At 43.9% G+C, this 21,149-nt stretch overlaps 1 protein-coding gene across 2 annotated transcripts in view; it reads left to right on the top strand.

Moving 5' to 3' along the window:
- LOC121289987 (LIM domain-binding protein 1-A-like) overlaps positions 1-18,283 on the top strand; it is a 58,598-nt gene extending 40,315 nt beyond the window's left edge. Inside the window, exons 4-6 of one of the 2 annotated variants that reach the window (XM_041210081.1) lie at positions 9,343-9,426; positions 12,093-12,216; positions 17,949-18,283. In XM_041210081.1, the coding sequence (XP_041066015.1) occupies positions 9,343-9,426; positions 12,093-12,216; positions 17,949-17,992 (252 nt within the window). In that variant the 3' untranslated portion in view covers positions 17,993-18,283. Of the gene's footprint in view, positions 1-9,342; positions 9,427-12,092; positions 12,217-15,957; positions 16,541-17,948 lie in introns of those variants that run through there. The other variant, XM_041210080.1, reaches the window with a different exon arrangement.
- The last annotated feature ends 2,866 nt before the right edge of the window (positions 18,284-21,149 follow it).

Raw genomic sequence — 21,149 nt, 5'->3', positions numbered from 1 at the left:
AGACACAGATTAAAGCTCCCTCTACACTGTCCCCATCAAACACTCCCAGGGCAGGTACAGCATGGGGTTAGATACAGAGTAAAGCTCCCTCTACACTGTCCCATGAAACACTCTCAGAGCAGGTACAGCACGGAGTTAGATACAGAGTAATGCTCCCTCTACACTGTCCCATCAAACCTCACAGGGCAGGTACAGCACAGGGTTAGATACATAATAAAGCTCCCTCTACAGACAGGACAGGATTAATTAATCACCTCATAGTAATGGTGCCCCTAGATAGCAGTGATCATAACATGATTGAATTTTGTATTCCACTTGAGGGAGAGCAGTGTGGGTCTAAGACTAGTGCTTTGAACTTAAATAAGGGCAAATATGAGGGCTAAAGTGAACTGGGAAATTAGGTTAAGGGATAGGTCAGTAGAGAAGCAGTGGCAGACATTGAAATAGATAGTTCATAACACTCAGCAAAGGTACATTCCTGTGAGAAAGAAAGACTCTAGGGAAGGACATATCATCTGTGGCTAACTGAGGAAGTGAAAGATAGTAACAAGTTGAAAAAAAGTGTATAATTCCACAGAGGTTACTGGCAGGTCAGAAGATTGGACAGAATATAAAGAACAGCAAAGAATGGGTAAAAAAAAGAGGGAGAACTTAGAGTACAAGAGCTGGAAATATGAAAACAGACAATAAGAGTTTCTACAGGTATTCAAAAAGGAAACGAGTAAGTAAAGTGGACATTGGTCCTCTAGAGAGTGAGAATGAGAAATTAATAATGGAAAGTAAGGAAATGGCAGATGAATTGAGCAGTTTTTTGTGTCTGTCTTCAATGTAGGGGATACAAATAACATCCCAGAAATAATTCTGAATCAGAAGGTGGAATGGAGGGAGGAACTTAAAATAATCACAATCACCAGGAAAACAGTACTGAGAAAATGATTAGAACTAAAAGCTGACAAATCCCCAGGTCCTGATGGACTTTATTCTAGGGTCTTAAAAGAAGAAGCCAATGAGTAGTAGATGCATTGGTTTTAATTTTCCAAAATTCCCAAGATTCTGAAAAGGTCCCATCAGATTGGAAAATAGCAAATGTAATTTCTGTATTCAAGACAGGAGGGAGACAAAAAGCAGGAAACTACAGACCATTAGCTTAACACATCTGTCATAGGGAAATGCTGAAATCAATTATTAAGGAGGTTAGAGCAGGGCACTTAGAAAATCAGGCAAAGTCAACATGGTTTATTGACAGGGGAATTGTGTTCGACTAATTCATTGGAGTTCTTTGAGGTAGTAACAAGCAAAGTGGATAAAGGGGAACCTGTGGATGTGATGTACTTAGATTTGCAGAAGGCATTTGACAAGGCGCCACATCAAAAGTAACTTTACAAAATAAGAGCTCATGATGTAGGGGGTAACATATTAGCATGGATAGAGGATTGGTTAGCTAACAGGAACCAGAGAGTAGGCATAAATGGGACATTTTCGGGTTGCCAAGACATAACGAGTGGAGTGCCACAGGGTTCAGTGCTGGGGCCTCAACAATTTACAATCTATATTAATGACTTGGGTGAAGGGACCTAAGGTATGTTTGCTAAATTTGATGATGGCACCAAGGTAGGTAGGAAAGTAAGCCATGAAGAGGACATAAAGAGTCCACAAAGAGATATTGATAGGTTAAGTGACTGGGCAAAAGTTTGGCAGATGGAGCATAATGTGGGAAAATACTAACTTGTTCACTTTGGCAGGAAGAATAAAAGAGCAACATATCATTTAACTGGAGAGAGATTGCAGAACTCTTGAGGTACAGAGGGATCTGGGTGTCCTGGTGCATGAATCACAAAAAGTTAGTGTGCAGGTACAGCAAGTGATTAGGAAGGCAAATGGAATGTTGGTGTTTATTGCAAGGGGAATGGGATATAAAAATAGGGATGTTTTGCTACAGTTGCTACAGGGCATTGGTGAGACCACATCTGGAGGATTGTGTACAGTTCTGGTCTCCTTACTTAAGAAAAGACACAACTACATCAGAAGTAGTCCCGAGAAGGTTCACTCGACTGATTCCTAGGATGAGGGTATTACCTTATGAGAAAAGGTTGGACAGACTGGGCCTGTATCCATTGGGGTTTAGGAGATTGAGAAATGATCTTATTGAAACTTTTCAGATCCTGAGGGGACTTGACACGGTGGATGCTGAAAGGATGTTTCACCTTGTGGAAGAGACTAGAACTAGGGGACACAATTTAAAAATAAGGAGCTTCCCATTTAAGACGGGATGAGGAGAATTTTTTTCTCCCAGAGGAGAACCTGTGGAACTCTCTCCCTCAGAGAGCAATGGAGGCTGGTCCATTGAATATTTTTAAGGCTGAGTTAGATTATTGATTGACAAGGGGGGGGTCAAAGGGTATAGGGGTTAGGAGGGAAAGTGAGAGTTCAGGACACAGTCAGATGAGCCATGATCTTATTGAATGGCAGAGCAGGTTCACGAAGCCGAATGGCCTACTCCTGCTCCTAATGTGTATGCTCGTGCGTATGATCTTGTGTGCACTGTCCCCATCAAACACTCCCAGGACAGGTACAGCACAGGGCTAGATACAGTGTAAAGCTCCCTCTACACTGTCCCCATCAAACACTCCCAAGACAGGTACAGCACAGGGCTAGATACAAAGTAAAGCTCCCTCTACACTGTCCCCATCAAACACTCCCAGGACAGGTACAGCACGGGGTTAGACACAGATTAAAGCTCCCACTAAACTGTCCCCATCAAACACTCCCAGTACAGGTACAGCACGGAGTATTATACAGAGTAAATCTCCCTCTACACTGTCCCCATCAAACACTCCCAGGACAGGTACAGCATGGGGTTAGACACAGATTAAAGCTCCCTCTACACTGTCCCCATCAAACACTCCCAGGGCAGGTACAGCACGGGGTTAGATACAGAGTAAAGCTCCCTCTACACTGTCCCATGAAACACTCTCAGAGCAGGTACAGCACGGAGTTAGATACAGAGTAATGCTCCCTCTACACTGTCCCATCAAACCTCACAGGGCAGGTACAGCACAGGGTTAGATACATAATAAAGCTCCCTCTACAGACAGGACAGGATTAATTAATCACCTCATAGTAATGGTGCCCCTAGATAGCAGTGATCATAACATGATTGAATTTTGTATTCCACTTGAGGGAGAGCAGTGTGGGTCTAAGACTAGTGCTTTGAACTTAAATAAGGGCAAATATGAGGGCTAAAGTGAACTGGGAAATTAGGTTAAGGGATAGGTCAGTAGAGAAGCAGTGGCAGACATTGAAATAGATAGTTCATAACACTCAGCAAAGGTACATTCCTGTGAGAAAGAAAGACTCTAGGGAAGGACATATCATCTGTGGCTAACTGAGGAAGTGAAAGATAGTAACAAGTTGAAAAAAAGTGTATAATTCCACAGAGGTTACTGGCAGGTCAGAAGATTGGACAGAATATAAAGAACAGCAAAGAATGGGTAAAAAAAAGAGGGAGAACTTAGAGTACAAGAGCTGGAAATATGAAAACAGACAATAAGAGTTTCTACAGGTATTCAAAAAGGAAACGAGTAAGTAAAGTGGACATTGGTCCTCTAGAGAGTGAGAATGAGAAATTAATAATGGAAAGTAAGGAAATGGCAGATGAATTGAGCAGTTTTTTGTGTCTGTCTTCAATGTAGGGGATACAAATAACATCCCAGAAATAATTCTGAATCAGAAGGTGGAATGGAGGGAGGAACTTAAAATAATCACAATCACCAGGAAAACAGTACTGAGAAAATGATTAGAACTAAAAGCTGACAAATCCCCAGGTCCTGATGGACTTTATTCTAGGGTCTTAAAAGAAGAAGCCAATGAGTAGTAGATGCATTGGTTTTAATTTTCCAAAATTCCCAAGATTCTGAAAAGGTCCCATCAGATTGGAAAATAGCAAATGTAATTTCTGTATTCAAGACAGGAGGGAGACAAAAAGCAGGAAACTACAGACTATTAGCTTAACACATCTGTCATAGGGAAATGCTGAAATCAATTATTAAGGAGGTTAGAGCAGGGCACTTAGAAAATCTGGCAGAGTCAACATGGTTTGTTGACAGGGGAATTGTGTTCGACTAATTCATTGGAGTTCTTTGAGGAAGTAACATGCAAAGTGGATAAAGGGGAACCTGTGGATGTGATGTACTTAGATTTGCAGAAGGCATTTGACAAGGCGCCACATCAAAAGTAACTTTACAAAATAAGAGCTCATGATGTAGGGGTTAACATATTAGCATGGATAGAAGATTGGTTAGCTAACAGGAACCAGAGAGTAGGCATAAATGGGACATTTTCGGGTTGCCAAGACGTAACAAGTGGAGTGCCACAGGGATCAGTGCTGGGGCCTCAACAATTTACAATCTATATTAATGACTTGAGTGAAGGGACCTAAGGTATGTTTGCTAAATTTGATGATGGCACCAAGGTAGGTAGGAAAGTAAGCCATGAAGAGGACATAAAGAGTCCACAAAGAGATATTGATAGGTTAAGTGACTGGGCAAAAGTTTGGCAGATGGAGTACAATGTGGGAAAATACTAACTTGTTCACTTTGGCAGGAAGAATAAAAGAGCAACATATCATTTAACTGGAGAGAGATTGCAGAACTCTTGAGTTACAGAGGGATCTGGGTGTCCTGGTGCATGAATCACAAAAAGTTAGTGTGCAGGTACAGCAAGTGATTAGGAAGGCAAATGGAATGTTGGTGTTTATTGCAAGGGGAATGGGATATAAAAATAGGGATGTTTTGCTACAGTTGCTACAGGGCATTGATTGGTGAGATCACATCTGGAGGACTGTGTACAACTTTGGTCTCCTTACTTAAGAAAAGACACAACTGCATCAGAAGTAGTCCCGAGAAGGTTCACTCGACTGATTCCTAGTATGAGGGTATTACCTTATGAGAAAAGGTTGGACAGACTGGGCCTGTATCCATTGGAGTTTAGGAGATTGAGAGATGATCTTATTGAAACTTTTCAGATCCTGAGGGGACTTGACAGGGTGGATGCTGAAAGGATGTTTCACCTTGTGGGATAGACCAGAACTAGGGGACACAATTTAAAAATAAGGGGCTGCCCATTTAAGACAGGGATGAGGAGAAATTTTTTCTCCCAGAGGAGAGCCTGTGGAACTCTGTCTCTCAGACAGCAGTGGAAGCTGGGCCATTGAATATTTTTAAGGCTGAGTTAGATTCTTGATTGACAAGGAGGGGGTCAAAGGGTAAAGGGGTTAGGAAGGAAAGTGAGAGTTCAGGCCACAGTCAGATGAGCCATGATCTTATTGAATTGCAGAGCAGGCTCACGAAGCCGAATGGCCTACTCCTGCTCCTAATTTGTACGCTCGTGTGTATGATCTTGTGTGCACTGTCCCCATCAAACACTCCCAGGACAGCTACAGCACGGGGTTAGATACAGTGTAAAGCTCCTTCTACATTGTCCCCATCAAACACTCCCAGGACAGCTACAGCACGGGGTTAGATACACAGCAAAGCTCCTTCTACACTGTCCCCATCAAACTCTCCCAGGACAGGTACAGATCGGGGCTAGATACAGAGTAAATCACCCTCTACACTGTCCCCATCAAACATTCCCAGGACAGGTACAGCACAGGGTTAGATACAGATTAAAGCTCCCTCTACACTGTCCCCATCAAACACTCCCAGGACAGGTACAGCACAGGGTTAGATACAGAGTAAAGCTCCCTCTACACTGTCCCCATCAAACACTCCCAGGACAGGTACAGCACGGGGTTAGATACAGAGTAAAGCTCCCTCTACACTATTCACATCAAACACTCCAAGGGCAGGTACAGCACGGGGTTAGATACAGAGTAAAGCTCCCTCTACACAGTCCCCATCAAACACTCCCAGGACAGGTACAGCACGGGGTTAGATACAGAGTAAAGCTCCCTCTACACTGTCCCCATCAAACACTCCCAGGACAGGTACAGCACGGGGTTAGATACAGAGTAAAGCTCCCTCTACACTGTCCCCATCAAACACTCCCAGGACAGGTACAGCACAGGGTTAGATACAGAGTAAAGCTCCCTCTACACTGTCCCCATCAAACACTCCCAGGGCAGGTACAGCACGGGGTTAGATACAGAGTAAAGCTCCCTCTACACTTTCCCCATCAAACACTCCCAGGGCAGGTACAGCACGGGGTTAGATACAGAGTAAAGCTCCCTTTACACTGTCCCATCTATCTCTGGACTGCAAAAAGCAGGAATGCAAAATCTGTCTGATTTTTTTTTCTCTCTGGTTTCTAATCCATGGGTGTTGAGATCAGTTATTTTACTTTCACCCTTGCCCTGTTGAGATTGAGTGACTCAGTTCAGACTGGAATGAACTGGGACCAACCTGCTCAGTATGCCTCATTTGGAAGTTAGAATATTTACAGCATAGAAACAGTCCATTTGGCCCTTCTGCTCTGTGCTGGTGTTTACGCTCCACAAGAGCCTCCCCCCACCCTATCACCCTTTGATTCCTTTCTCCCTCATGTGTTTATCCAGCTTCCCCTAAATCACCTGAATGATCAGATCAGCTTGAAACTTGTCAAAGTGAAATATAGTGACAATGGTGCCAGCTTGTTGTGGATCAGGAGGATGTTGTTCACTACACTTCTCCACACTTCCCACGGACTGACTGCAAACTCCTGGCTGTTCAGTCTCTATTTCTGGTGAAGGGGTTTGTTTAAGAAGACATTTGGAAAACATATTAATGAAATCTGACACATTGAAGGCGATGGAATGTGCCCCAGCTGGATAAAGACTATCAGAGACCACCGCCTAGTAGCTGGTTTTGTGTGTGGACATCAGGAATTGAAGAATAACAATGGGTCAAGAACCAGAAAAGAACGTAAGAAACAGGAGCAGGCCATTCAGCCCATCTAGCTTGTAAAAGGATCATAGACAAGTGAAGAAACCTCTCCTTATCTCAGTCTTAATTGACGACTCCTCAGTCTGAGACTGTGACCCCTAGTTCAAGACTTCCAAGCCAGGGATAACATTCTTTCATCATCTTTAGAATTTTAAGTTGTTTCAATGAACTACATCAATCAGCAGGCAGAGACATTAGAACACTAGTGAGGATTGTGAACATTAATGCAGTCTGGCTATAGTTTTTAAGTAACTTGGGATGAAGTAATGCACCTGCCATTCTTACCCACATTCTTTCTCCCACTCTGTCTCTCAAACACAGTATTTCTTATCCTCTCTCTGTCCCGCTCTCTCTTGTCCTCTCTCTCTCTCTCTCAGTCTCTCTTGTAGGATCTTGCTCGATTGCTACATCTCTCAATCCTTCTTTTGTTTTCTCTCATCTTTCACTCAATCTTTCTCATTCTTACTCTCATTCTGTTGCGCTCTTACTCGTTCACTTATTCTTTCCTTTGGTTTCCACCTCATTGATGTTTTCCATTTACACATTTTCATTCGCTCTCTCTCTTCATTCTCACATTCCAGTCCTCTAACCGAATCTTGCTTTCTTTAGGAATGCGACAATCTCTGGTGGGATGCCTTTACCACAGAGTTTTTTGAAGATGATGCCATGTTAACCATCACCTTCTGTTTGGAAGATGGGCCGAAGCGATATAGAAGTACAGCAGTTCCATTATTCTATTTCCCAATAAACTCTCCATTTCCTCTCTTCCTGGTGTCATGCTCCCATCCGTTCACTACACCAGCAGTGAGCTCCCGCAGAATTGTCAGATATGAAGCTGGTGTAGTTGAGCCCTCATAAATGAAAACAGAAAATGCTGGAAAAACTCAGCAGGTCTGACAGCATTTGTGGGGAGACAAACAGAGGAAACGTTTCGAGTCCATATGACTTCTTCAGAGCTGAGCCCTCTCCTGAACTATCTGTTGTACTATCTGATAAAGAACTCAATGATCCACAAATTCCCAGAGATAGCACCCATTCTTGACACTGGTCTGTTAAAATGAGCAAATGTTCAACTCTCCAACTCACCTTAACAAATGCCAAAACCGAGAAGGAAGCTTCCTCCAGAGATTTGGCTCTTCCAGTTCCACTTCAGATGCTTTGAGAGGGAAAAAACCCCAACATTGTTTGCAGGGAGCGATCCTTTTTTAAAAAAATATCTGCTTCTTGTAAAGTGATTTGAGCTGCTTTGTGTGCAAGAAATGAATTAAACTGGTAACTCACAAATACCAAATTTGTGAATGAATTTTGGTTGATGCCACAAGTTTGATAAAATTATTTCCCATTGGTCTCAATGAGCTAATTGGACAGAAGTGAATGAAGTAATTGATTTGATTTGAGAGGTGAAAAGCTCGATTAAGTAGTTTCACTCAGTTTCAGTGCTATTGTTGTGTCTTCGGAATGTTTTCATACTTCAACATTCTCTTCAATTAATATTTCAATTAAAAATTCTTACTGTATTTAATGTGTGATTTAACCTCCATAAATGGAACATTACATTCTCAATTTATTCTGTTGTGTGCTGTGAGGCAGGTGGAGTTGAGGTCAAAGATCAGTCATGATCTTATTGAATAGTGGAGCAGGCTGAAGGGGTCCTATGACATGCTCCTGCTCCTATTTCTTATGTTCATGAATCCTAAGACTCCAAAATTTTGAGATGCTTGAGCCACTTTCTAGGGAAGCAATAGCTGAGGTGGTTTCCCCATGCCTTCCTCATGGTTTTTATCTTCAGAGGACTTACTCCAAGATGGGCTCTAAGTAAGACTAAGATCCCCTCCTACCATTTACAATGGCAGACTCCTGTGTTCCCACTGGACATGAACCCAGCACTGAGAGCCAGATCTCTGCTCACCGGGACTATCTAGAGTGGGATCCAAAGCCAGGCCTTCTAACTCGGAGACCGGAACGCTACCCCTGAGCCAGAGGTCACTTTGTCTGGATGTGATGAGTCCTCCTGGATGTCAACCCAGGAATTAGAGACCACATTCCATTTCCACTCATCGGCGCTGTCTAGAGTGGGCCTTAAATCACTCATCTTCTAACTCAAAAATGGAAATGTTTCCAATGAGGAAGCAGCTCACTGTCATATCATCAGTAAAGGTGTAAAACTCTTCCTTGTATTGATACATGCTGCGTTTTTAAAGTAATTAGAGGCCATTGATGCCTTGATGATAATGGTCAGTAAGAATGAATCAATAACACTCCCCACTGTACCCACCCCCAAAAACCACAAACTCAAGTTTTGACAATAAACTCATGACCCTGCTCCGAATTTCTGGTAACGTGGGAGAATCTGAGGTTTTGCATTTATTCAGCTAAGCCCCACCAACCTGCTTATTAATCTATATTCCTTGTTTTTAAACAGTCCCAGGACCTACAAATGTTGGATCAGCTGTCAAAGAACATCACAAGATGTGGTCTGTCCAACTCTACTCTCAACTACCTCCGAGTAAGGACAGTTTAAAGTAAAGTGTTCTAGTTTAGAAATCTGCCATGTAGAAACAAGACATCACTGTCCCTTGGTGAATCTTTACTCCATATCAACTACTAAACCCTATGTGTTCTTTAGAAGATGATAATTGAAAGGAAATTTCAACTTTTGCTGAATATATTAAATATTTATGGCAGTGGGTTTCCCATCATTTAGCAGTAAAATTGTTTGCCATATTTCTTGGGCTCACTTACTCTCTGGGTACTTCACCAAAATGGCCACACTTCAAGTGTGAGCCCTGAACAATATGGAGCCAGCCAGCTATTAGACTGGGGAACGCACCAAATTGGGATGCGACTGCTGATTGTAGCTGCAGAAAGGCACAGCCCCAAAGAGTCAAGTGCTTTGGATTTCCTCCTGTGGTCCTTAGCCACTGCTCGATTCCAGTGCTGTTCTCCCACTGTTGTGCATGAGAGAACACCAGGGAATGCAGTTCGAGAACTTTTTAACAGAGAGTGACAGATTTTAATAGTATTTGTTGAGCACTGTGCTAACTGCGATATCCTACAGCAAGGGTTGCCAAACTGTGGCTCCTGAGCTTTTGTCCTCATTGCCCAGGAAGCAAAGTACAATTTTACTTACACTTCTCACTCGTTTGAACCTGGGGGTCTGGGAGTTTAGAACGGGCTGTCCCAAACACAGGTGTTTCATTTCTGGTTAGAGTGGTGTAGTGTTTGTGGTACTGGACCTGTTTGAGTTCAAATCCTAACATGGACAAATTATGAAATTGAATTTGGTACAAGGAAGAAATGACTACAAAGCTGCTTAATTATAATTTTTTAAAAAATGAAATGTCCTGCTGGGAAGGGAACCTATCTCATCTACAGGTATCTCTGGTCACACAGTACATGATTTTAATATTCATTCCTAGAATGAGGGTGTTGCTATTAATGCCCATTCCTAATTGCCCTTGAGAAGGTGGTGGTGAGCTGCCTTCTTGAACTGCTGCAGTCCATGTGGTGTAGGTACACCCACAGTGCTATTAGGAAGGGAGTTCCAGGATTTTGACCCAATGACAGTGAAAAAAAGGCCAATCTATTTCCAACTGGGCTTTAATGTTGCCGAGCCAACCACTCACTTGTGATAATTTACAAAAAAATCAAGAATCAAAATATCAGAACCTCATAATATCTGCAAATAGAAATATATGCAATTATTAAGAAAGTTTATTTAGATTTTATAAGTGACCTCACTGGTGTCAAGGTAGAAAGATAAAAAAAGCAGATTCCTTTGCTCCAATTTATTTTAATTTGTTCTTGGGATGTGACAGCATTAATACCCTGGATTATTGTAGTCCTACAGTGTTTTAATTCATCGTTCTTTGGAATGTGGATGTCACTGACAAAGCTTTGAGGTTTCTAGAACAGATGGTGGTGTTGGACTCAGTGCAGAGAGCTAATTCCTTTATCTCCATATAATGCAGTGATAAGTTGTTAGCTTTCTTTCAACAGCTTCCACACTTAGTGGCAGGGATTCTGGCTGATTTGCACAAGCTCCTCTTGTTGTAGGAAAACTTTCCTGCCTAATTGGCCAACGGAGCGATAGACGTGGGCAATGCAATACTGGGAGCTTGATTGCCAGGGCAGCTGATTCAGAATCTTATTGTGTTGAAGGGAGGTTGTGGGAGGTTTGTAAAGTACGTTCATGTGAAGTAAAATGTTTTAGAATAGAATTTACACTCTCTAAAGTGCTAGAATATATGATGATGGATTCCTGGCTCATTTCTCCGAGTTCAAATTCTACCCTTTCAGACTTTGGGTAGAGTTTGATCTTTGTTTGTCCCTTTCCCCAGCGGTCAAACAGGGGAACACTGATCAGTCTTTCTCGGAAATGCACTGGGCCCCAAGATACCTGAAATATGTCCAATGTCATAGTCGCCTCAGATGAGTTACAGTCTTCTTAAAGAGGTGTTAGGCCCCTTGTATATACTAATGAGAGGCCTAACCCTGCTTTAAGGTCTCGTCAGCAGGATTCACCAGTGCTGAACAGAACAGCATCCAGGGCTGATCCTCTCTAGTTTTGCTGGGATTGCTGTAGCCTACAGGAGACTTTCCTCCTGTGGAGCTGGGACCAGCAGGATCAATGATCCGGTCTCCGCAGTGCTCCCATGGACTGCTGTTGGCTGCGATCATCTCTCTTCACGTTCTCCTTCTCCCACTTTCAAGGTCTCACCAAGAGCCACTGGTGGCAAGCCAAGTGACCCAAACTCAGACCAGTGGCATCAGCTGCCCCTGGATGTAGAATGGGACTGGCAGCTCACCCTGAATAACATGGGGCCGAAGGCCAAATTTGTGTGAGCCTTGTTTAGACCCAGGTTAGATGCTAGCTTGTCATCGGCTGTGCAGAACAAAACAAATTTTTACCCCTTTAAGATTTGGAAAGACCTGGGATGATAATTCTCAATGGCCGGAAAGAGCCTCTGCGTCTCCACGGTAGAATATCAGTGTCATGAGCAATCATCTGTGAATCAAGGTGCATAACTGGTTCTTCTCCTCTTTTGTCTCCTTACTCCCCTCCTTTATCCAAATCTGCTTCTTGCTCATCAACCCCTCTTCTTCCTCCTCCTACAAATACATATTTTCCTCTTCATGCCACCCCTTACTCCCTCCTTCTCTCTCTTGCAGCTCTGTGTTATTTTAGAGCCAATGCAGGAGCTGATGTCCAGGCATAAAACCTACAGCTTAAGCCCCAGGGATTGCCTCAAGACATGCCTGTTCCAAAAATGGCAGCGGATGGTTGCTCCCCCTGGTGAGTTTATGAGAGGCTTTGTGAATCTTTAGTTTCTGCGTGAGCAAAGTACTATTTAGACATTAAAAAAACTTCCACGGGGGTAATTAGACCTTTTTGCCTCGTATAGCGGGCATAACGAGAGATTATTTTAGGGACCAGTGGCCTGCACCCAAAGGACCATAGAAAGATTGGGTCTGGTCGTTTGTCAGGTGTCCCTGGCAGCCATCTATAAAAGACGTTGTGCTCCCCCCACTTACATATTGTAAATGAGGGACCTAATGACAGCTGCTGAAATCAGGCTGCGGCAGTGACTGTCGACAAAGGAAATCTTTTTTCAAAGCTGTCCCTGTGGAACCAGGAAAAAGTGGGGGGTGGGGAGTGGGTGGGTGGGGGGGCCAGAGTCGGTGGTGGAGGACGGGGTGGGAGGTGCGGTTCCCTGACCCCACAACACTTTTGATCAGTACCACCACAAACCTGCCTCCAGTTGCTGCTCCAGCCGTCATCCCTGCACTCACTGTTACCAGCAAGGCAAGGGTCCTGACATTGACTTTTCCAAAATGGATAAGGTGCATGTGGAGGTATGACAGGCCCCGGCAGTTTGCCCAAGTAAGAGAAGGAGGCTCGAAGCCTAAGTTTGGGCTAGCCTCTGGCTTGAAAAGAGGCATAAGGGAATGCCCACCACAAAGTATAAAGAATGCTACTTGAGTCCCCCTGATGCTTCTGTGAGAAGTTAAGTCATAGACCACAAAGATCTAGGTTCAGTTCTTCATGAGTTTATATTGTAACTGATGTCTACAACTTTAAAGGAGAGAGGGAAGGAAAAGGAAAGCTCCCTGATCCCCTGAGCCCTGCTGCACATGTCAATATTTGGTGTAATATAAAGAAAAGGTGCTGGAAAATCTCAGCAGGTCTGGCAACATCTGTGGAGAGAGAAAGAGAGTGAACGTTTTGAGTCCAATATGTTCTGAGGAAGAGTCATATTGTACTCAAAACGTTAACTCTGTTTCCCTCTCCACAGATGCTGCCAGATCTGCTGAGTTTTTCCAGCACTTTCTGTTTTTATTTGAGATCTCCAGCACCTGCAGGATTTTGCTTTTATAAAATGCATGCAACCTGGTGACATTAACCATCAACACTCACATGATTCCTGGCACTAAGACATGCTGCTACAGGGTGACTGGCACCTCTGCAACAGAACATAGGACTGAGGAACAGGACTAGGCCATTCAGCCCTTTGAGCCTGCTCTACCATTCGATAAGATCATGGCTGATCTGGTTGTGGTCCCAACTCCTGTCTGCCCCCTGTAACCCTTGACTCCCTTGTCTTTCAAAAATGTGTCTAACTCAGCCTTGAATATATTCAGTGATCCAGCCTCTACTGCTCTCTGGGAAAGAGAATTCCACAGACTAATGACCCTCTGAGAGAAAGATGTTTCTTCATCTCCGTCTTAACCCTTATTCTTAAACTGTGTCCCTTGGGTCTAGTCTTTCCCACAAGGGGAAACATCCTCCCAGTATCCACCCTATCAAGCCTCCTCAGGATTTTATATTTCATCTCTCAATCTTCTAAACTCCATTGTGTTTGGAAGAGTAAGAGGCGACTTCATTGGAACTCATAGATGCTTACAACACAGAATGAGGCCATTCTGCCCATCGTGTCCATGCCAGTCAACAAAGATCTGATTACACTAATCCCAATTTCCAACACCCGGCCCATAGCCCTGGAGGCTATGGCAACGCAAGTGAATATCTAAATACTCCTTAAATATTATGAGAGTTTCTGACTCAACCACTCTTTCAGGCAGTGAGTTCCAGACTCCCACCACTCTTTGGGTGAAAAAAATTCTCCTCAACTCCCACCTCAGCCTTCTACCTCTTACCTTAAATCTATGCCCCCTGGTTGTTGACCCCTCTACTAATGGAAAAAGTGCCTGCCTATCCAACCTATCTATGTTCCTCATGATCTTCTACACCTCTATCAGGTCCCCTCTCTACCTTCGCTGCTCCAATGAAAACAATCCCAGCCTATACAATCTTTCCTCATAGCTCAGACCCTCCAGCCCAGGCAGTGTTCTGGTAAATCTCATTACACCCTCTCCAGTGCAATCACATCCTTCCTGTAATGTCATGACCAGAACTGCAAGCAATACTCCAGTTGTGACCTAACCAACGTCTTTTACAGTTCCAGCATAACTCCCTGCTCTTGTATTCTATGCCTCAGCTAATAAAGGCAAGTATCCCATCTGCCTTCTTAACCACCTTATCTACCTGCCCTGCTACCTTCAGGGATCTATGGATATGCACACCAAGGTGCCTCTGATCTTCAGTATTTTCCAGAGTCCTACCATTCATAGTGTAATCCCTTGCCTTGTTAGCCCTCCCCAAGTGCATTACCTCACACTTTTCCGGGTTGAATTCCATTTGCCACTGCTCTGCCCACTTGACCTGTCCATTGATATCCCCCTGCAGTTTACGGCTATCTTCCTCACTATTTGCCACCTTACCGATTTTCGTGTCATCTGCGAACTTCTTGATCATTCCCCCTACATCTAAGTCCAAATCATTTATGTACACCTTAAACAGCATGGGCCCCAGCACCGAGCCCTGTGGAACGCCATTGGAAACAGATTCCCAGTCACAGAAACATCCCTCTACCATCAGCCTCTGCTTCCTGTCTCTCAGCCAATTTTGGATTCAATGTACCACTTTGCCTTGGATCCTATGGGCTCTTACTTTCTTGACCAGTTTGTCATGGGGAACCTTATCAAAAAACTTGCTAAAGTCCATGCAGACCACATCAAATGCAATACCCTCATCAACACTCTTAGTTACCACCTCAAAAAATTTAATCAAATTTGTCAAACATGACTTTCCCTTAACAAATCCATGCTTACTATCCCTGATTAATCTGTGCCTCTCCAAGTGCAGATATATTCTGTCCCTCAGAATTCTTTTGAGTAACGTCTCCACCACTGAGGTTAGACTGACTGGCCTGTAATTTCCTGGTCTATCCCTTCCTCCCTTTTTTAATATTGGGAAACATATAAGATCCCAAGGGATCTTGACAGAGTGGATGTGGAGAGGATATTTCCTCTAATGGAAGAATCTAGAACTCTTCTTGGAATCCAGATTTTCTACTTCTCCCTCAAAAAGACTGCTAACGCCACATTCCCAGAGAACCTCCTTAGAGGGAGTTATCAAGACAGAAGTCTACAGTGACATGCTTCTGAATCTGCCAAACCCCTGCATTTTTACAGCAGCGATGGACTTCACGGTTTGCATATTCTTTCAAAGGATGTTGGTGATTTTATTGCATGGTATTCAAAAAAACGTTTAAACTTTTTTTTGCTAGTATTCATAGAAATGGTGATGATACTCTCCAGAGCTTCAGCAATTAAATAGCTGAGTTACGTAGACCAGGCAGGTCTCGAGTATCATTCCTGGGCCAAGCTGAGCTTGGCATCTGGCTCAGGACAATGTCTTAGGTGCTACACTTGACCTCAGCACCCTTGGGCTGGAGGGAAACAAGGCATCTGGTCATGGCTTGTATTCAGTGATTAATACTGGAAAGTGTATATGTGCGGATGTAATGTGAGGACAGGATCAGTCTTGGCTTTGATTACTCCCTCGGTTAAATACCCTACTACCACTCACTGTCTTGGCACATATGTGAAGACTGGCCATCTGGACAAGGTGTTGGAGAACCCTCCAAGTTCTGACTGATGCTGACAGGTCTTCCACTGCTTTCTGATATTTCAGATTTCAATACAGAACAGATTTTCCTTGCGATTGTTGGCCTTTGGCAGTACTTGAACATTATAGTCTGTGAGGTAGGCATCTTGTTAAGCTTTGTTTTAATGCAGGATGCCTCTCAGCATTTGGAGTGCAAATATTTTCAAATCTGCTCTTTAACTAACAACAAACTAGTTCTCTTTTTAATGTGCATTGTAAAACTGGTCAAGGATCACACAAGTTCTTGACCTGACTCGATTGGGACATTACATTGAATGCAGTGTCGTTGACCCTGTGAGTTGGCATCTGGGATCCCAATGTGCTACTCCGTAGAGTGCAGCACGTCTACACACTTTTGGGAAGATCGCTCAGCCTTGACTCCAGCCTGCAGTTGAAAACTCTGGGGTTATTAAAAAAAAGAACTTGCATTTATATAGTGCCTTTCATGACCTCAGGGCATCCCAAAGAGTTTCACAGCCAATTACTCTAAGTACTTTTGAAGTGTAATCACTATTGAAATGTAGGGAAGTAAGTCTCAATCATTGCAGAGTGTGCAGGTCTATACTGGACAAAATGAATCTTTAACTGGATTTCAATTATTAATACAAAAGAAAGAAACAGTTCATACAGTCACTTGGTAGAACAGAACTTGAATATTGCTGAAAAGAGAGGCATGTTGTCAAAACTTTTCATCTTGTACTCATCAGGACAAACACAAGAATACCAAGTTTCAAACAATCACAACTACTTATATCATAGGGATAGTATAAATTGTTCTGATTGAAATTTGGCATTCTTGTGTTTGTCCTGATAGGTGCAAGATGAAAAACTTCAGCATTATGTCTTCCTTTTCAGTAATATTCAAACAGGTAATATATGAAAATCAGACATAAAAACAGGAAATGTAGGAAGTGTATAGCAGATTTAGTAGAAAGTACAAGTCAATGTTCTGGATATCCAAAATCCAGTTTCTGGCATGGAGTGGTATTAGATTCTGAGGAAGGGTCCAAACCCAATATATTAACTTGCCCTTTCTCTTTTCAGGCACTGAGAGATCCCCACAGTGCATCTCTCGTGTCTTTTGTTTCTGTGTACCAGTCACAATGCATCCCAAGTGGGACAATTTAGAACCAGCCCTGAACCCTTGCACTGTGGATCCAGTTGAGTTACGTCAGTGCTGTAACCTCGCCAGACTCAATAGGCAGCGCCGTGATGATGAAACCTGCCACAGAGTTTGCAGTCGCACAGTGAGGCTGATTTTATGAATGGTACTGAGGTGTAAGGGGTTGGGCGGTGGGAGGCAGAGGAGGGTGGGGGATACCTGGCAGTGAGATTTTGTGCTGGGGACACAATCAGAATTCCAGCATTATCCTGCCCACCTGTAAAATATTAGGAGAAGGAATCACTAAGCTCAGTCACTGTATCTCACAAGGATTCTGAACTCTGGTGTGCCTGCTCTGTACTGAGTTAGCTGAGCTCAGCTTGGGACATTGATTATGGGGAGCCCAGCACCTTTGGGTTTGAGAAAGGAATCAGCTTGGGTTATTTTCCAGACACAGAGGACATGTGGCCTATCAATTTGCCCAATATCTGTCTCTGGTCAGGGTGTGTCAGAAGGACTGTAAGTGACAGTCAGTGGAATAATTGGCTTAGAGATTCAAAACTTAGAGATTGCTGCAAAGGCTTTAAAAATACGTATTAAACTACTGTCTGCTGCTGACATGCTCAAGATCAATCAAAAAGTCAATCTTGCGCAGTTAGATTGTGTTAGTGATCTTGGGGGGGGGGGCTTAACTGAGCCATTTGTTGATGGAGACAGTCGCTGTATGCATTCACAAACTCTGATCATACCACTGTCAGTTGGGCTTGCGCCTCACTCCCCACCCCTGTGAAGGGGACATAGCTACTGAAATATGTATATCTTTGCTAGTACCTTTTTGAAAAGGTTTTTCAAAACTTAAATTTTGCCTGAGTGAACTTTACCTGCCACATCTAACCCCTGGTACCTCTTTGAACAGAGAGAGCGAGACGAAGACAGAGAATTCTTGGCTGCTTGACATGATTTTTTTTGCTTGGCTGTAAATCTGTAGAGAGACAGTAATATTATAAGATGCACATTGTCTTGTTTTATACAGCAAAAACCAAACTGGAAAAAATAATTAAAAAGGCAGAATGCTGAACAATTTCCCCTCAGAATTGTTTGTAATGTTTTTTAATGTTAACTCATGTAGGGGAAATGTGTTTTATTTTCTTTGTTTTGAAGCCTTTCCTTGTTCTGTGTATCTCTGCTTGTATATTAAACGCTAGTACTTAACAATCTGTATTGCTGTCATTAAACGTATTGTAAAACTTACAAAAGCCTCTGATTTTTCTTTTCCTCATTAAAGAGATGAGGAAAAATGACGGTGCACTAAACTAGATGGAGCCTTGTGACTTGAGGTGGAAATTGGATGCAAGGTAGGAGACAGAGTAGCGATAAAGGGGAATGTTACCTCTGGCAGAATGTAGTAAGTGGCACTCACCATGGATCTATTTTGATGGCTTCAACTTTTCGCCATATCCATTCATGACTTAGATGAATGACTATAGAGTTGTACACCCACGTTCACAGGTATGCTAAGATGGAGGGGCAACAACAACATAACTTGCACCTTTTTGGTAACTTGTAAAATAATGAAGTGTCCCAAGACGATTCACAGGGCCAAGTACAAAATTTGACATTCAGTCACATAAAGAGATTTTAGGGCATGTGACCAAAAGCTTGGCCTGTAAATATTGCACATCTCCTCCCTATCTCTGCAATCTCCTCCAGCCCTGCAACCCTCTGAGATATCTGCACTAATTCCAGTTCCTTGGGCATCCCTCATTTTAATCTTTGGTTACCATGCCTTCAGCTGCCTGGGCCCTGAGCTCTGGAAAAAGCTCCCTAAACCCCTCTGCCTCAGTATCTCGCTTTCCTCCTTTAAGACCTTCATTAACATCTACCTCTTTGACCAAGGTTTTGATCATCCAGTATCTCCTTATGAGGCTCTCTGTGTTATATTTTCTACAATGCTTCCTTGAATTGCCTTGGGACATTGTGATTATGTTAAATGCGCTACAAAAATAGAAGTTTGTTGTTCAAAATCATGAGGGGTTTTGATGAAACAACCTAAAATACCAAGGCTGAATCATTTACAAAAATCTTCAGCCAGAAGTTTCGAGTGGATGAACCATTTTGGCCTCCTCCGGAGGTCCCCAGCATCACAGATGCCAATCTTCAGCCAATTCAATTCACTCCACTTGATATCAAGAAACAGCTGAAGGCACTGGATACTGCAAAGTCCATGGGCCCTGACAATATTCCAGCAATAGTACTGAAGACTTGTTCTCCTGAGCTAGCCATGCCCCTAGCCAAGTTGTTCCAGTACTGCTACAAAACAGGCATCTACCCGGCTATGTGGATAATCGCCCAAGCATAGAGTAGATACTAGAAAGATGTTTCCACATGTGGGGGAGACTAGAACTAGGGGATACAGTTTAGGAATAAGGAGTCTCCCTTATTTTTCTTTCAGAAGGTTGTTAGTCTGTGGAATTCTCTTCCCCAGAAAATAATGGAAGCTGGGTCATTGAACATATTCAAGGCTGAGTTAAACAGATTTTAGATAGACAAGGGTGTCAAGGGTTGTGGGGGACAGACAGGAAAGTGGAGCTGAGACCACAATCAGATCAGCCATGATCTTATTGAATAGGATGTGGGTATCGATGGTTGGGCCAGCATTTGTTGCCCATCACTAATTGCCCTTGTTTAGAGGGCATTTGAGAGGCAACCACATTGCTGCACATTGGAGTGACATGTAGGCCAGACCAGGTAAGGACAGCAGATTTCATTCCCTAAAGGGCATTAGTGAACCAGATGGGTTTTTATGACAATCGACAATGGTTTCATGGTCATCATCAGAATTTTACTTCCAGATTTTTATTGAATTCAAATTCTACCATCTGCTGTGATGGGATTCAAACCCAGGTTCCCGGAGCATTACCCTTGGGGTGGAATTTTCCGAACCCGCTGGCGGAGGGCATGATAGGTGGCGAGCGCGGGAAAATATGGTGGGACCCACCTCGACTGCGTGAAGTCAGGTCGCGATCTTCCAGTCAGCCCGCGTTTCCCACCATGAGTCAGCAGGGAGCTAACTGTAATACATTAGCATATAATTAAAAGGCCATCCCTCCAGCCTCTTAGAACCCTGCCTTTTCATCCATCCACGTCAGCAGGAAAGCACACCAACGTGTTTCACAACAGCATGCAGGCAACATGTGGCCTTCATTTTGGGGGAACTGAGGTGAGTGAGCAGCAGCTTTCTCCACAGCTCGCCTGTTGTTTACAGGCCTCAGGAGCACCGGGGTTGGCAGGGGAAACTGATGCCTGGCCCCGCAGGTGACTGCTGAGGGGTGGGGGTTGTCCTGGGGAAGTGCTGGCCAGCCTCGGAGGGGACTCATGAGCTGGGGGACGTCAAGTGCTGCCCTGGCGCTGCCTCCCGCGCACAGGCAATCGACGTGGGAGGCAGGGTAAGCAAGGGAAGTGGCCACACATTAGGGACACCTGTATACACTGACCATGCCCCACAACGGAGACAGATCAGGTGCAGCCACAGTGATATGATTGGGTTCAGGCTCCTAGCCTGCCCGCCCATGCAAGCAAAGCAGAGGCACCAAAGGGTCACCAAGCACTCCACACGTTACCGCCAACACCCCCACCCCAGTCACAGACTTCGAGTCCGCCACCACTTTACTGGACCGCGGAGCAGTTGGACTGCACAAGTTATACAACCTCCTCACTAACGCTGGCCATGTAGCAGTCACTGCTGGAGGTGCTCACAGCCCCTAGCAATCTCAGCATCCTGGTTTGGACCAGTGTCCCCCATGTCGGAGGTTGACAGGGCAGCCATGCAGCGCACTCATCTCTGGCCATTCTACGGGTGACCACCACTCTCCGGGAAGCATTAACAGGCAGTCACACAGGGCCAGGAAAGGTGCTAACTACAGCGCTGATAACTACATCACTCTCTTTCATGCTGCAGGAGGACCACGTCAGGATCATGGATCCTGGTGAACTAGCTGTATGCCTGATGGCCTACAGAGTCTGTAGAAGAGGGAGGAGAGAGCAACTGAGGCTCCTGACCACACAAAGGCAGGAGCATCAAACTCATGAAGGAGGGGCAGCAGGGACTCCCGCACAC

The sequence above is a fragment of the Carcharodon carcharias genome, chromosome 17 (assembly GCF_017639515.1).
Source record: "Carcharodon carcharias isolate sCarCar2 chromosome 17, sCarCar2.pri, whole genome shotgun sequence".
In the NCBI taxonomy this organism is placed as follows: Eukaryota; Metazoa; Chordata; class Chondrichthyes; order Lamniformes; family Lamnidae; genus Carcharodon; species Carcharodon carcharias.
This window is presented reverse-complemented; position numbering and strand designations above follow the sequence as displayed.